Genomic DNA, 17,130 nt, shown 5'->3' with positions numbered 1-17,130 from the left:
CCTTCCAAACAAGCCAACATTATTCATAATTCCACTTATCCACTTGTAATAGTAGCAGTATTACACACACTGAGTGGGGCACAACATTACTGTTATTAAAACAATAGAGTGTGTGTGTCCCTCAGTGTCCCCTCACCGATGCACTAGTGTTGCCCAATAATCCATTTTAAGTATTGCCAAATAACCCATGTCCGTTAGCTGGGCCTCCCCATGGCTCTGGGATGGAACAGCAGAGCACAGCAAGCTGGTTTCCATCAGCTATGAGGCAGTCTCTGGCCCCGGGCAGGCTCTGCTCCCACAGGGGGGGCTCTGGGCTGGGACCAGCTCATGGCAGCACCAGAGTTTGGCCGGGCCACGTTTATCAGCAGCAAAGGGAGATCTCCACTATGGGCACTGTTCTGGGCAGAAAGTGAAGGGCTGCATTTTGCTCTCTGGTAAAACAAAGGGGCTCTGGGTTTGTGCTGTTTTTTTAAATGGAAAAAGGTCCAGAGTGACACTGGTGATACAGGAGCACTCACTCTGAAGCGTATTACAGACCTGGATTTTCCAAAGAAGTGAGTTAAGCCAAAAAGCAATATGCCCAACATAAAGCTGTAAGAAAGACTCTGAGAAAGCCACCATGTCATTAACCCTCCTGTTTTGTGTTGTGCCCGGACTCAGGGCTAGAGTTCTGTTTACCCTTCTTGCCCTTTGCTGCTGGTTTGCCCGGGTGACCCCCCCTTCCCACTGTCACCTTTGACTCCGATTGTTGGTGTGATCACCATGGTGTTAGTGTAGCCTGTGCAAGTAGCAGCTGTTTAACGCATTGTACTTTAACTACTGTGTTTGCCCTCCTGATTTGGCTGAAGTGAGACGTGTATCATGGCCAGTTGGCTCGCAGAGCATCACCAAGAGTTGTTAGTGTTTTGGTACATATGAAGCAGCTAATTTAATTCAAACAGCAATGTTTCTAACTGCTCTGCTTAGATCTGCTGCCTGAGATGAGCATATGAAGATAAATTATATGCAGTCATTTGTTAGGAAGAGGACTAGGGAATGCAAATCTCCCTTTCACGTTCAGGGAAATAAAAAATGGTAATTCAGTTTGGAGGAAGAAACTAAGGATCTGGAAGCGGACAAAAATTAGATATCATACTTTGATTGGTCAAATGATATTTTATTGAAATCACACTCATGTACCAGCTCACACTAATGCTGAGTGTCAATTAAAAGCATGAAAATATTTGTATTTGTATCTTTGGCCTTAGAACTTTTGGAGCACCCAAAGGTTGAACTGGCAGTCTACATTCACTATCCTTGCTTTGGGTAAAAATAACTTAGGCAATCTGAGAATGTGTCAGAGCTGGAGATAAATTGTTCCTCCATTTTCTTAGAATATACAAAAATAGTAAATAATTTTCTGATGAAGAGTGGTTGGAATTTTTTCACTTTGGAAGTTCTCTCTCAATGTCATATGTAAATAGAAAGACCTAAGAGTGAGAGAAGGTGTAGTAAATGTGAGTACTCATACCCAAGTTCAGAAATCAAACAGACCAAATCAAAACTGTATCTCAGCTCTTCCCATAAAGAGCTCAATTTTCATTGACACTTTATAATTCTTTTCCATCTTAAATATTCTGTATTAGAAAAAAGTCAGTGATATAAAAATGTGGGGACAATTGACAGATGAGCACAAGGGGTCTTCGAGTAGGAGGCATTTCCACTCCCTGAAACATGATAAAGTTTACCAAAGCATCTGCATTTGAACCTAGATGTAAAATGCACAGTTGTTCAAAATGGCCTTTATCATTCTAAAAAAGATCAAACAGCTGTATTTTTCCCACTGTTGCCCCGTGGGTGCTGCCACATTTCCTCCACTGCCACTGGAAGTATGTAGGGTGTAGAAAGCAGAGTCCCCAGAGCAGCGCCCGGAACGTTTCCAGGAGCAGGACACGTCGCCTGTGCTCTCTGTGAGCTGGGAGCAAACTGTTAAAGGTGAGAGTGCTCCAAAGGGAATTCATTGTTTCCTGTTAGAAAGTACATTTCACCCATGTCACTAACAGATTTTATCCATTCTTACACAAGAGAAGAGTTCATTAGGAGCATTTTTCCTGGCTGGAAATGCCGGTTAAGGAGACATTTATATACACAGCATTGTTGGCATGTGTTTCAAGTTAAGGCTCTGCTGACAGGATGGTTTACGATGTCAGAAGGCTTTTCACCCTGCAGTAAGCATTTTTGTAAAGGTGTCTAATCATCTTTGACAATACCTGTCAACAGCAGTAGTGCTCTGATATTACTGACCCTCTTAATGGTTTATTTTCCCTAAACAGTTGCCAAGTAGCTCTCATCCTTATTGACTGTGACACCAGTAGTTCATTGGACAGCCTGCTCCTTATTAACAGAGTTAGCAATTCATCAGTGTTTGGTTACATTTCAAGAACATTGAGCATTATATGAGTGATGTTGCTGGAGGTTTTATTCAGAAAGCCCACCTGACCGTAACCGTGATTAAATAAGTGTAACTGAAACAAAACTTTGTGAAATAAGATGGAAAAGCAGCTAGAAGCAGCATATTGAGAAAAAGCAAATCCTAAACAACTGGAGATAAATTGTACAGGCCTTTCACAGAGATGCTCCAGCTCCAAAACTGCCTGTCCCTTCATCATCCAGGGCAGGCACAGTCAAAGTGCATTTTGCGTAACTCTACTGACTGGCATACACAGAGAATATCAGACTATTTCTGCTATTAATTACTCTGCTAGCATGAGTTGTTAAGGTCCTAAATTCCAACTTTGCTACTGATTTAATCAGGGCAGAAAAGTTGTTCCACATGGAATTCCTCATTTCTCCATTGTATTTTTAAACAGATATAAGAGTGTGTGTAACAAACCATTGATGATGGTTATGATGGTTACATCATCTGTAACTATACAGAATCTTAAGGTTAGGAAGTATGTACAGCCTTACCTGACCTATAGCACTTGTATGTGTGAGCATTATATCTGTTTATGTTTCAGTGGTACCAAGAGGCCTTTATCTGTTATGTCATCATTTTTACACAAGCACTCGCTATTAGTTCTCAAGATCACTGTTTTCTCTGCATTGCACAAGGTGGATTGTGATTGAGGCAGAATTCTTCTGAAAGGGGAGAAAAATACATCCTTTCCTGTCTAATTCTGGGACCTGGAGAGTTGGTTCTCCCTTTTCCTCTACCACAGTCACTGTCCTGGTGGTTAAGACTAATGATGCAAGCACAGAAAGATGACACAATGCTTTCCCTCTGGGATACTGATACTGGAATTTTTTACTTTTGATTATTTGGTGTAGAGGCCTTTAAAATTATTTTTATCAGATCTGCAGTTGTTTTTATCAAACCTGTAATTATTTCTACAATTCACAGATCAGAAAATCTGTTAACTAGAATTACTAAATTTTGAATTAAGAACTGTGAGTTCCTTACTTGCCTGGAGTGAATGTGTTAAAAGAGGCTGGAGATGCCAGCAAACAAAGCTAATTTAATGCACTGGATTGTAGACAATCTTATGCTTAATATCTTTTGGAAGATGATATCACAAGAATAGTTCTGGTTTTTGCATGCATACAACCTTGAATTTACAGTATTCTTTGAAAGAGGCTATTCATGCCTGATGGCAAAGAAGCAGGTGAGAAGTGGGGTTGAAAGGAAGGAAGGAGGAGGGAAATTATGAAGCCACCCTACAAAAACCAAAACCAGAATGGTCAAATAGCAGTGTGTATTGGCACACTTGAGTCTTGGTTACCCACTGAAGCCAGTGGAAATATTTTCCAGATCCCTGAGTCCCATCGTGATCTATGCTGTCTGGGCAGAGGCTGGATGGGAAGGAGCAAAGTGAGTGTTGTGCCTTTGTGTCCCAGTTTTCCTGCAGCCCTGGCTGTGGGGCCAAGTGCCAGCCCAGGACACATGTGCACAGCACACCCAGGGGCTGTCTCCTGGGCACAGAGCTGGTGTTCGTGGCTGGCACTGAGTGCTGGACCGGGGCAGGTCTGAGGATTTGGACATTTTCCTTAAGTCTTTGATTCCATGACATCTTTCTGTTGTAGCAGCACCAGAATCATCAGCCTGGCTTCCCACAATGCTTGTGCATCTGTCAGGCTTCTCTTTCCATTGCTTGTCTTGACTGGTTTTAAATCCCACCAGCTGGTGGGAAGGCATCCAAAGGAGGTAACATCATGTAGGACACTAGAGTATCCTTTGGGGAGAAGACCCTTAAAAACACTCCAACAAAGCAAAAGCTTCAGAGTTCACAGGCAGGTGATTCAGTTCTGGAAGCAGTCACACTGTTTTCATGCTATATTTGTTTAGCTACAGAACAGTATGATGGAGACAACTTCTGGGGTGTATGTTACTTGGACAGTTTTGTTCTGGAACAGTACACATTCAGCAGCATGCTTCACAAAAATGTCTTCCATGAAAGTCTTATACCAGAAACCCCTAATAGAGCTTTTATTTGCAAAAATGTGTTTAAGATCGGTAGCATATAATAAACTAAAATATCCTGTACCCACAATCCAGTGAATCACAAAAAAGAAGCCCTCATGGGAATTTTGAGTCCTATTTAGCTATGAGCACTGTTTGCCCATCTACAAAAGAACCCTGCCTATTCCAAAATGCTTTTGACCTCTCTAGAGCATGAATAGTTACTTGCCTTTATTTTTTGGGCATGTATCTCATAGGATTTCTTGTTATGTCAGTGTCAGCATTTCACTGAGAATGGGTCTGGCACACATCAAAGGGGTTGGAGGGAGGGAGAAGCCTTATTAGAGTGCAGCAAGACAGAACCCTCCACACTTCTGGCTGCAAGGAAGGATTCTGCCTTATAAAAAGAAGAGCTTACCCCACTGTATTGTATTAAGTTATTACCTACAGGTCATTTTGTCTGGATAACTTTTGCAGCATTTATTTTTATCTCTGTCCCAGCCATTAGAAATCTGGTTTGTCAAAGATACTTGTAAACTACAGTAACTTCTTGACTGGGTGATCAGTGCTGAAGACCTTGAAAAATTGGTAGAAGTTTTCACCCTGAGATAACATTAAGATCAATAAAGCAAATTGATAAATACCATTTCATAGAATATAGGCTCTTGGGTGAAATGCTGTAACACATAGCAGTAACAGATCATTCTAGGCATGGAACATCATACTTCAAAAGCCATACAGTTAATACTGTAAAAGGAAGGATTATATGAAATGTGATTGATTCTTATACCTTAAGTCATAAAAAGTAGCTTCAGCTGTGTGGGGTTCTGGAGTAACTAAAGTAAGAGGTTATGAGAAAAAGTCAACCCTTAAATTGCAGACAAAGAGCTTCTACTACCAATAGTATTACATCATCAAAATATTTCACAGACACTCAGAAATAAGCTGTACTTCTGTATGTCAGTGAAGCAGCAAATTGAATTCTCATAATATGTTTTGAAAATGAGTCTTGTTAGGTTTGATGAGGTGGAAAAGGTACTGAGATCACTGGTTTGTTCCAATACGCTCAGTACGCTTTTCTTGGACGTTTGCCATGGCTAATCTTTGTAATGGCAGTGTAGCTTGTAAACCCATTTGGTAGAGAGCTATATGTCTCAGTTTCAGAGTATCACACCAAGCAGGGTGGTAAATAAGTTTCTCTTCAAGCATGCAAACCCTTTTGTTACAATACCAGAAATTTTATATTAACACACATATCAGAAAAACTTCAGTATTTCCTTTATGAATTCAGTGATGAGCAGAATAAAATGCAAATGTCATTTTAAATGCACTCACACAGACATATGTAGATTTGTTTTTTTTTAAGACATTTGTCAAGGGCAAACTTCAATTCGTTCAGGCCCAATATTCAAGAAATTGAGCCTGTCACAAACCCTCTGGATTTCTCCAAAACCCCTCCTTGGCTAATCCTGCATGCCATTTTGGAAGTCAGGGGGCCTTACAGCGTGATGAGCCATCATCAAATGCAAAGTTCTGTCATACTAAACCAGTGAGAACATTTGGAAGAGACGAGAAGAACTTTGGCCTCAGCCTGCTGAGGTGGAGCCAGAGTTTGCCCTTCAGGTGCTTCAGAAGATTTCAGCCTGTGGGCTCACACAGGTGTGTTAACTCTAGTTAGATCTGGTAGATTAAAATAAACGGTTTCTTTTGCCTTTTAAAGCTATGTTAGAATGCAGTGGAGATGCCACAGCACGTTTACAATGACCCCAGAGTGTAACTACCATTTAATCAGCTTCTATTCAAGATGTCTTTACAAAATAATATACTTTTTCTTAACACAATTTCATAGAGAGCTGCAGGATCTTATGTAGTCAGCACAGTTTTCCTTAAACCATATTCCTGATTCCTTGGTTCTGAAGGAATCCCCTGCAAAACCTGCTGTCTTGTCCTGTCTTCCTTTCTGTCACTCTAAAAGAACCTGTCCGGGGGAGGTTTGTACAGCTGCAGTGATCCCAGATCTGAACTCTGTTTTCTGTAAATTGTTCCTGCATAACTCTCTTTGAGAGAATCCTGCAAAGAAATCCAATGAGATGAACCTTTTTTTTCATTTTTTTTTTCCTTTTTCATCTTCTGTCTATACATTTTCCATAGTCACAGTCAAGTGCCTGATTTGAAGTTGGTTTTGAACTGATTTTCCTACTTTCATGTAGATAAACAGTTTGCTGTCTTTAAACACTCTCATATGCACAAGGAAGGAGGTGAGACTTTCAAAACTGTGTGTCGTAACATGTTAACATGTAGAGTTGTAGATCTGAGAAGAGACATTGAGAAGGCACATGAAAAGGAAGGGGGGAGGAGGAAGGAAAAACATGTACAAGAGGTGTCCAGAAGAGCTGCTTTTTGCCAGTGAAATTTTGTAATTAGTGTGGCCCTTTGAGCCAGAGGTTTCAGGATGCTTTGCAAAGAGTCACTTATGGATGTGGTTGGGATTTGTTTGCAGTTATCCCTACAGTGAGGATTCTAGCCAGGGAAAGCAGTACATGAACACGAGATGTCCAGCCTGGTGCGACAGAATCCTGATGTCCCACTCAGCCAAGGAGCTCATTCTGAAAGTAAGTACAGACCTGCAGCCTCCAGCTGCCTCCACTGCGCACTGCTCTGCACCATGGGCAGCTGGGGCTGGGAGACACTGCCTGTCCCTGAGTCTGCCTGTGGCAGACAGTCTCCAGGGTGGAGACAGCACACCATGGCACTAAGAGAAGGGAGGTGCTTCCAGTGCTTTGCACCCCAGAGGGTGGATTTGTCCCCAGTAACCTGCTGGCAGTGACCAAAAGATGAGCTTTCCCAAGCGCTTCTTTTGGTGTCTGAGCTCCCACGCTGGCTGCCTGTCCTCTGTCCTGTGCCACCTCTGTGCTCCTCAGTGCTGTACTGGGAGCACAGCACTGGGAAACTGCCTGCTTAAAGACAGTAACAGAAAATACAAAGGCCCCACTAGTGCCCCAGCCCAGTCAACCCTACCATGACATAAGCAACAGCACTGCCCGTCCCAGAGATTCAGCAGGGACACAGATAGAAGCAGGTATGAGTGGTGCTGGCTGAGAAGTCATGTAATTGAGAAAAAAAACCTATCCAGCAACAGCTGGAGGCACCTGAGTTACCAGAGGGGTAGATATCTCAAGGTATTCCCAAGAATATGTCAAGTCCTAGACGGACCAAATGTATCACTGTCTGCTGACTGAGGGCAGTCTCCAGCAGGTAGACCCCTAACTCTGGTATACAGATTAGGTGTCTACATTTAGACATTCCATTAGAGCCTTAAAGATACAGTCGTGGAACATTTTTAGAACACGTAATTCCTCTCGTGATTTTAGGGTATATAGATAGGGTAAACCTGGTGATGCTCTGTCCAAAATTAAATTACCTAAATATGGTTCAGGACCCTTCAAGTTTTCCTTTTCTGATGCTTCTTCTCTCCTTGCTCCACTCTGCCTTGAGGGCCAGAACAGAGCAGGGAAGGGGTGTGGGATCTGAGGAGATCTCTCCCACATCTTTCTGCTCCCAGCTGGTTTTCCTGCCCCTCTGGCTGTGGGCATGATTCAGGAATGGATGTGCTGCCACATTCCTGCACTGCTGCTGTGAGGGGGTCTTGCTGACCAGACTCAGTGACTGTAACACTTTCCAAACCCCAAATTGCCCAAGTCACGTGTCTGTCTGTGTGTTCCTCTATAATTAATGCAGTTTAATGGGAGTGAATTACAGAAAATAATCTTTGCAAGTAAATCCGTGTCCTACAGCTTCATGGCTTTTTTTTTTTTGCCTGTTTAAATTAATTACACCCTTGAAACTCGCTCTCCTGAAGTTTATAACCTTCTGTTTCTCTCTCATCAGGGTTATTTATCTCATGATTAGACTGTTTGCTTTGCAGTATATAACTCACTGAAAGGCTGGGAACATGTTTTCCGTAGTTACTCGAATTTCAAGTCAATGCACTTCCTCACACACTTTAATGTGTAAGAAGTCATCTGCACATCATCTCAAAGTTTCACCCAAATTTTAGACAATGTATTTACTGCAGTATTTCCTAAAAAAACCTGTGAAGCTTATGAGAAATATAGGCTTTATAGTCAAATAGTAATGTCAAAATCAGTGTTATTTGATATTCTTATACAAAAGTATCATGTGAAAAAGTGAGATTTTACCCAAAATATTACAGATGGTACTTGGTGCCCATGAAATTCCTGAAGAACAAAGGATTAAAACCATGGAAAGAGTGGCCAATGAGGGAAGATTTTTTTCTTAAAGCTATGAATAAGGAGATAGAAGTGTACACAAAGGCTTGAAGAGTGTAAACACTACAGAGGGAAAGGAATTCTTTCTGATTATCTAGAGGGCTATAACTTGGATATAATGGGAGAAAATTAAACAAAGGAAAACAAAGTTAGAGCACTGGAGAAGTTTGCAACTGTGAGGTGAGTTACCCAATTCCCAGTGTCTGTGTAACAAAAACCCAGCTAGATCACTCAAAGCTTACCTTTAAAAGTGCACAGAATTCTATCTCCAGAGCTTTGCATTTGCAAACTGTGATCAGGCAGTTTGGGGCATCTCCAGAAACACATGTGCAGAGTGACAGGTGTTGGTGAGGCCAGGCTGGCACAGGGCTTTAACCAGTCGGTCTGTACCAGCACAGGAGTTATCCAGCCCAAACCCAACCTGGGATTCTGGCCCAGAAAACAGTCCTTAGAAAAGAATGCTGAGCTGATAGAGGAAAGGGCAAAACGACCTTACAGGTTTCTGTGGTTCTGCACAGGAAGCAGCACTGGCCTTGCAGTGCGAATTTACTCCAGACCTGGGCTTTGAAGCTTTAAAAGAAACTGAAGAAAGTAAAAGCCAATTTTAATTAACTGATCAGACTGTAACAAATCCTTTAAATATGTTATTTGAATTTTTAAAGGGTTTTTTGTTGTAATTATCTATTGAATATTCTTAAGCAGGCAATTATTTTGCTGTATTAATTTTTCGTATAGGCAAATAAAGACTTTATTTTTCTGCCTTAGCAGTTCTGTATTTTACTTCCAACCAAAATAGTGGTAAATCTGCATTTAAATCCCAGGTAAGGAAAGGATAGTGTGCACAAATTGCCACTGTACGGTGTGCTCAGCTACACAGTAGGCATTACAGATTGTACAGACATGGGGCTGTAAACAGCTTTCATGCAACATCATCTATCATGCCATGGTCGGTTACCTCACCATCATGTTATTTTATGCTTCCTGAGCCCTAAACCACCAAAGGTTGCCCACTGCTCGGGAGCTGCGCTGATGCCTGATCGCATGAAGTAATGAATGCTCAGCCAAGTGGATATTGTTTCTGCTTGTGCACTGCTGTAATTTGTTTATCTGTCTAAAGATTATGCAGTTGAAAATCCACAATTTTATGCTGCCTTTGTAAATTATCAAGTCGCTTTTGATGAATGTATCCCCACTTCCGATGCTGGTGGCATTATGATCTTGAAATATTGGAAAGTGCTCATGCATACAATGCAGAAGGTTATGTTTTTATATTTTTGGCAGGCAACCGTGCTATAAAGTAAATCTGACCTTAAGCTTCCTTACTGCATTAAAGATAATTCAGTTTTAACTTTATAGTCCTAAATGCTACTGTTTATATAAAGTTATTGCCCAGTCAAACTTGACTGATTACAGATGGGAAAGTCTTGACTGTTTCATACAAAATAAATTAGTATTGCCAACTAGTTTAAAGCGCATCTATGATTGTATTAGAGACCGGAGAGCGTGCAGATTGCAGACTTAATTAGCTTATAGAATTAGCATAATAAGAAATTGTCCTGTATGGCAAAGTGTTTGTATTTATTCCTGAAGTGCAGTGTTAGAGATTCAAAACAGACCCTCCAAATCACGTTTATTGCAAACGGCAGAAAGATGAGTACATTTTATTGTTCATTAAGCTACAAATGCTAAAGAAGTCGGTTTGTGAGAGTAAAGTTCGACATGGAACAAAATGAAAGCAATTCATAATAGAGACTGGAGGAATGTCATCTTTCATTTGCTGATTTTCTTAAAATCACTGAATGCTTTTTTTTCAGATGAAGAAATTTATCTCAGAGAAATTGTTAGAGATTATATTCATAACCTGAAAATAATCATTCATCTCTCTGAACATTTAAAATCCCTTATATGATGAAATCAAATGCTCTTATAAGGCAGTGTGGGTTGCATTTAATTCAGAGAACAACATTTATCACACCTAACTCAATGAAAATTGTGTGTTGTTCTTAAAAACAGACTGGTCAAATGTGCCAGCTGCATTTTGCAACAGAAGCCTGGAATGCAGCTACCAAAGAGTCCCTCATTTCCCCCAACCCAGCGTCAGCCATGAACATTTCCCAAGGCTGCAGCGCAGGGAGGAGGTGCAGAGAGATCAGGAGTTCTGTTCTGAGGACAAATTGCACAAATTGCTGCATAAACTGCACAAAAATTACTGCAGGCAGGACTGGGCATAAAAGTTCATTTTACACGGGCTTTCTCTGGAGAAGCCAAGCAAAGATGTGTTAATATCACCTCATTCAGAAAGTGGTTTGACCTATTTGCATAATATTTCTATGTTTCTTTAAGTTTCTGTAATCTGGAGAACTCTTGGACTGACTAGTGTTTTGTTGTGTTTTGGTTTTTTTTAACTAGTCAGAAAACGATGAGAAGATAGTAATATATGACCACATTGGGCCAAATGTCTGCATGGGGGATCACAAGGTAATTAAACATTTTAGTATTGTATCTTCTAAGTTTTTATTAAGAAGGAGAATGTATGCACTAGGTTCTGTTAATTTTAAATAGGTTATATCTCTGCCCTATTTTTAAAGTAATGCCTTGAAAATGTTTCAAAGTTGAATTCAACTGAAATCAGCCAGTGTATCAGAGTAGCTGCTTGTATGGAAATCAAATAAAGAACGGGATGATGGGCACTAGGAATGGAAGCAGGATACGGTGCAAGCAAAGAAGAGCCATCTGTGCACTTAAAACTGTCCTAAAACAAAAGTAATTTCATTGGGTTATCAGAGATGCTTCTAAATCTTAGCTTCAATTAGGTTGGTGCCTAGGTGCTTATTAGAAAAAGAACATACTGGTAGTTCCATATTCAAACAGCAACTGATAAAAAGAATATAGGAAAAGGACATAAAATTACATAAATACCTGATGTTAAAAATAATAAAAATACCTGAAATGTACAATCTTCTCTGCTGAAGATACCAGATGGAAAGCTAAGTTAGAAATACCTCAAAACAGAGTATTTACTTTCTTAGAAAAAAGCCAGTTGAGGAGTAGGAGGAAACCTCTGAAAGCCCATCTAAAATCAGCACTGAGGCTCCTGAATGATAATGCAGAGAGGGATAGTGGGTAATTACACGTGTGTGTGCACACATAAATCCAGACTCACAAATACATACCCCTGTTTACTTCCATGGGCAGAGTTCTTGTGAGACAGAGCATTGTCTTCTAAGGAAGAATGCACTTAAGGCATTGGTCCAGAATCAGCCCAATCAGGTTTTAAAATACAGAAGTTTACTAACTTACCCAGTAAATGAAAAGTTCAGTGTGTCAGCACCGGGACAGCCAGTCCAGAAACAGCAATTTTTGTTTCCTTTGTCACTGAAGTGGCATGGCACTTCCAGTGGAGCTGATTCTGTGACAGAAGGGAGATGTGTGTGGGACCTGATTCTCTTCCCACAGAAATCAGTGGAAAATTGTCCCTTAGATTTCAGTGGGAGCAGAAATCTGTGAGGAAATTATGTAATTCCCTTGTGCATTTTGTAGATAGATTAATTCAAAAACTTACTGCACCATTTTGTTGTGTTTGCTACTGACTGACTGTAAAAAAAAAAAAAAAAAAAAGTGTCTATTTCAAACGTGTAACTTCTATTTTTCCCTAACTTGCTGCAGCCTGTGTTCCTGTCCTTTCGAATAGCTGCTGGGGCAGGTAAACCTATTGCAAATGTGCACAAGTGTTGTGTCGTGCAGTGATGTGGTGGTAAATATCATCTTTTTCCTTTACGTTTATATTTTCTACATCATTTCCCCTGTGTTTATCTTTCTTTTTAAAAAAATGCCAATTCTGCAACAGGAAAAAGATGCCTACGAAGTGAGAAGATTTTCCGTGAAACCACCCTGTAGGAGGGAAGGCAGCACCCGAAATCCATAATCCCAACAGCTGTATTGATCAATCCAGTCCCGAGTGCCACATTTTTAGACTGCTGATCGTACACTATGCTTCAGCATCTGGACTCTGTTCGAGAGAAGCCTCACATACCTCACTGTCTTGTATGTTCATGTGACATCAAGTAGAAATGTGGAATTATTTTTTATATATATGTCACAGTTCTGTTGCCAAAACTCTAAATAGACAGCAGAGATGTTATGTATTTTAGATTTCACGACTTTCAACTTTTAATAAGTGTTTGTCAATGTGGAAAAGCTATTTCAGCATATTATAAACTTTTAAAGGTATCATGCCTAACATTATATATCTTTACCACTTTGGGGTTTTGTACATTGGATTGTATAGATAGAGATATTGATGGTTTTAAATGGTATTTTCTTTGTTGACCAAGGCTTATGGTTTGTGTTTTAGTTTTAGTATTTTGTTTTTCATTTTTATAATTTTTTTCTCATTTTATTTACTATACTGCCATGTTACATGGTTTTTGAATCACACAGCAGCTGCTTTCTATACATACATATATATGTGTGTGTATATATATATGTATGTATGTGTATATATACACAGATATATAAATAATTTATAAACCTGACCAAACTTACGCTAAATATACTTTCCAATATGAATGCTTGAGAGTGCCATATCAGCAGTTAGTGTTGGAGTCTTAGCAGGTTTAGTTAAGTGTACATTGACAACCAACATTTATATAATAAATAATATATAGCAGTGCCATTCTGGATACAGATATATAGCATACTATATAGCACATATATTAGCAGTTTCACTTTGTTACTCCTATAATCCCTTCTTTCTATGTAATATTAAGGATTGAATGTGAAGTTCTTAGCTAGGTTTGGGTGTAACTTTCCAGAATTTTGTAAACTGTTTTTGTCCGTCTTTTGTTACTGTTTTTTGGTGCCAAGTATTCTATATTGAAACAATAACAACACGGGAGAAGAAAAATATAGTCTGCTTCAAGTAGCAACTATATTGGACACAGACTGTATTTATACAGTGTTAAAGGAAAAAAAAACCAACCCAACTGTAAATTTTCCTGGTTAGTAGCTCAGTGCAGCCTACAATATAGTCTTGTTACAGACATTTTTCTCCCACCACTAAATACAACATTAAAAGGTGATTAGGGAGTCTGTTGATGAAACACAAATGTATGTTTTATTGATTTAATTTAGAACACTACAGAGTTCATGGACTGCGTGATGGCATTAGATTGATGCTTGATTTTGGTATAAATCACTACCACTGAAAATGATTTGATGTCCGCTTGCAGAGTGTTTTCTCAACAGCACAACCCGGTTTATATCAAGTATCGTTGCCCAAAGGGTGTCTGCAGCTCTGTATTGTTATTGTGCCATGTTGCATTATAACCACACAGTAATTCTATTTAAGCAAACTCAACTCATGATAACTTTGAAGGCCTTTAGAAATGAGTACTCTGGTTCTCAAGCAATAAAACTAATCATGGTGAACACGGCTGTGTCTGCCCCTTTAATTTGGGCATTGGGGATTACAGGGAAATTATTAAATTGTCATATTTCTTATTAGTGAGATACCTGTTAATCTCCTGCCAATTAACAAGTTATTTTTCATATGAAAACCTGTATGATAGGATGCAGTTCTGGTGTTAATCGAATCACAATACAAACCGAGGGAAAGGCACTGAGGATCTGCTGTGGGAGCGCTGACGTACGGAGGGGATGCAGCTTCACGAGCTGTTCACGAGATGCCAGTCCCCAGCGGGTCAGGAAATGTGCCACCATAAACTCCTTCGTAATTACCTCAAGTTTCAGAAAAAAACTCCGCAGCCTTTTCCAGCTGGGACCGAAGCCTCGTGTGCAGATGAAGTGGCCGGAGCCGGGAGCCGCGGGGCCGTCCGGGGCCCGAACCCTTCCGGGGGCGCAGGAGCTGCTGAGAGCGCCCCGAACGGAACCTCTTGCGGTTTCGAAACGCAGCTTTCGCATTTAAACAGCCCCGGAGGTGTATCCGGGGCTCGTGGGGAGCCGGGCCGGGCCGATCCCGGTGGACACGCCGCTGTAGCCTCGGGAGGGCCGAGAAGCGACGGGCTCTGGCTGCGGCCCGGGCCCGTCCCAGGTCCTGCCGAGTCCCCTCGCCGGGCGCTGCCGATGGGCAGCTGGTCCAGCGGAGCCGCCTTGTCCCGTAACGCGGGGCCACCAGCGAGCCTGTTTCGTTCAACAGCTGCGGGAAGGGGCAGGTGGGAAGCATTGGGCTCCAACGCAGGTGTTTTTATCCAGCCATTTCCCCTCAGGAGCCCGGTCCCAGCGCCCCGGCTCAGCGTGCTCACAGCCGGGCGAAGATTAATCGCTAAACTCGATTCACTCCCTTCGTAAGCGCGGCACAACCGAGCGCGGCCGCGGTCACTGCGTAGGGACCTGCGGGACCCCCCGCCCTCCCCGGGAGCTGCCCCGGCAGGAGCGCACGGGAATCAGTCACAGCGAGCGGCGGCACCGGGACCGGAGGTGCTCCGCGGGGGAGGCCCCGACGCCCGCCCGGAGGGGCGCGGAGCGCCAGCGGCGGAGCGGGGACCGGGCCAGGCCCCGCCGCTCCGAGCCCCTTCCCACCGACGCGGGCCCGTGTCGTGCCTCGACGTGCGCGGCATCTGCGCGGGGGGTGATGGCACATCCTCGGGAGCGCGGACAGAGGCGGCCGGGCCGCGTTCCTCCGCTGTGCGGATGGCGGATGCGGGACCGGGCCCCGTAACTGCCCGGGGAGCCGTCACGGCCCCGTCCCCCCGCGCCGGGGTCCGTGTCCCTGCGCTGGTTGCCGGGCAGGGGCAGCGGGGCCGCCCGCGGTGCGGCCGCTGCCTTTGCTCGGACTGCAAAGCCGTAGCGGAGACACGGAAAGAAAAGAACGTCTCGTTCACCGACAAAAAAAAAAGCACCTTGACGGCGCGGGCGGCTCAGACCCACCGGGCCTCGCGTGTGCAGAGGGGACAAACGCGGAGCCTCGGCGGCCGGTTCGGGCACGGGCGCTCCCGCAGGTGCTGGACCGGGGCCCACAGGCACGTCCCGGGATCCCGGCGGGAAGCGGCGGGAGGGCGGAGGAGCTCAAAGGCCTCCGCCGCGGATCTCAACGAGTTCGGGTCTTTGCAGCGGCCGGTTCCCGGGCAGCACCGAGGGACGCGTCCCGGCATCCCCCTCTCCTCCCCGGAGCAGACCCCATCCCCCGCCCGCCGCCGCGCTCCGGGACCCAGGGACCGGCGCTCCCGGCAGGTTCGGGCTGCACTTTCAGCCGCGGGTCTCTCCTCTCCGGGGCTGTCAGGGGGTCCCATAGGGCGGGTTCCCGTGTGCCAGCGACTGCGGCCCCCGGCAGGAGCCAGCGGGCCCGGGGCGCTCCCGGCTCAGCCCGCCAGCCCGACCGCAGCAGCTCCTTTTCCCCCGCGGAGCAGCGCCCGGCCCGGGGGCTGTGGGCACCCTACAGGAGCGTCGCGGTCCCCGGGCCCCCAAGAGCAGCAGGGCCAGGACTGAGAACGAGAAATGCAGGAAGAAAGTCGCTAAAGAAGCAGCTTGTTAAATAATTTATTGATTTATACAAAGTCTTTCCAACACGTGTGGAGACATTATTTGATCCCAATGTAAAATCAAGTGTCCATTTTTCTCTCGTGCTTTTTTTTTTTTGGGCGTTGTTTTTGGTTTTTGGTATTATTAAGCATAAAATCCGGAGGCAGGAGAAATGAAACCGCCAAAACACTGAGGGACAAGGAGTGAAAGAAAGCTGCCGTTTTTACACTAGAAATATACATCACAAAATCTGAAATTTACTATATACAACGTGGCTGAGCTTGGATTTGGAGACCCATAGAAAACGTAACAAAACCTGATTGTTAGGTGCAGGAGACCAGCAGGAAGGCTAAAGGAAAGAGCAGGAACCTTAAAGGGACACAAATAAAACCCAAAAAGTCGGAAAAATTTCTCTGAAATTTACATCGATGAGAAAGAAAATAATTTCATAACTTATTCTGTAAAAAATATATATACATTTCACATACATCTCAGGCTGTACAACACACCACTTCAAACACCCAGCTACACTCGCCCCATCGCGGCCGTCGGCCTCCTGCCCTCACAAGGTGTCCGAGCTGGTGCTGCAGGGGCTGACAAGGGACAGGTTCGTGGATTTGTGCTTTTTCAATAGCCTCGTGATTTTTTCGTCATCTGAGTTGGGGTCCAGGGGCTTGTTGTATTCGTCATCGTCCTCATTGTCCGAGCTCTCCTTCAGCTTCTCCGTCTCCGAGTCGTGCTTCTTCTTTGCCGAGGCCATCTCCGCCGCGTGTCTCTTCCGCCACTTGGTCCGTCTGTTCTGGAACCACACCTGGGCACCGGCAGCGGGCACGGCTTAGGAACGGCCTCGGCCCCGCCGCCGCGCCCGCCCCCACCCGCGGCCGTCCCGTTCTGTCCCGTCCCGTCCCGCAGCGCGGCCCCGCA

The 17,130-nt window shown here is 43.7% G+C and overlaps 2 protein-coding genes across 2 annotated transcripts in view; one reads left to right on the top strand and one right to left on the bottom strand.

Moving 5' to 3' along the window:
- INPP5A (inositol polyphosphate-5-phosphatase A) overlaps positions 1 to 14,157 on the top strand; it is a 147,290-nt gene extending 133,133 nt beyond the window's left edge. The window contains exons 12-15 of the mRNA XM_027655260.1: positions 6,939 to 7,050; positions 11,137 to 11,205; positions 12,394 to 12,481; positions 12,575 to 14,157. Coding sequence (XP_027511061.1) covers positions 6,939 to 7,050; positions 11,137 to 11,205; positions 12,394 to 12,474 — 262 coding nt within the window. The 3' untranslated portion in view covers positions 12,475 to 12,481; positions 12,575 to 14,157. The remainder of the gene's footprint in view (positions 1 to 6,938; positions 7,051 to 11,136; positions 11,206 to 12,393; positions 12,482 to 12,574) is intronic.
- Positions 14,158 to 16,768: 2,611 nt separating this feature from the next.
- NKX6-2 (NK6 homeobox 2) overlaps positions 16,769 to 17,130 on the bottom strand; it is a 16,391-nt gene continuing 16,029 nt past the window's right edge. Inside the window, exon 2 of the mRNA XM_027655191.1 lies at positions 16,769 to 17,017. Within this exon, the coding sequence (XP_027510992.1) occupies positions 16,769 to 17,017 (249 nt within the window). The remainder of the gene's footprint in view (positions 17,018 to 17,130) is intronic.

Source organism: Corapipo altera, unplaced genomic scaffold (assembly GCF_003945725.1).
Source record: "Corapipo altera isolate COAL_440 unplaced genomic scaffold, ASM394572v1 180, whole genome shotgun sequence".
NCBI lineage: Eukaryota > Metazoa > Chordata > Aves > Passeriformes > Pipridae > Corapipo > Corapipo altera.
Note: the sequence above shows the minus strand (reverse complement) of the source record. Positions and strands in the feature narration are given on the sequence as shown.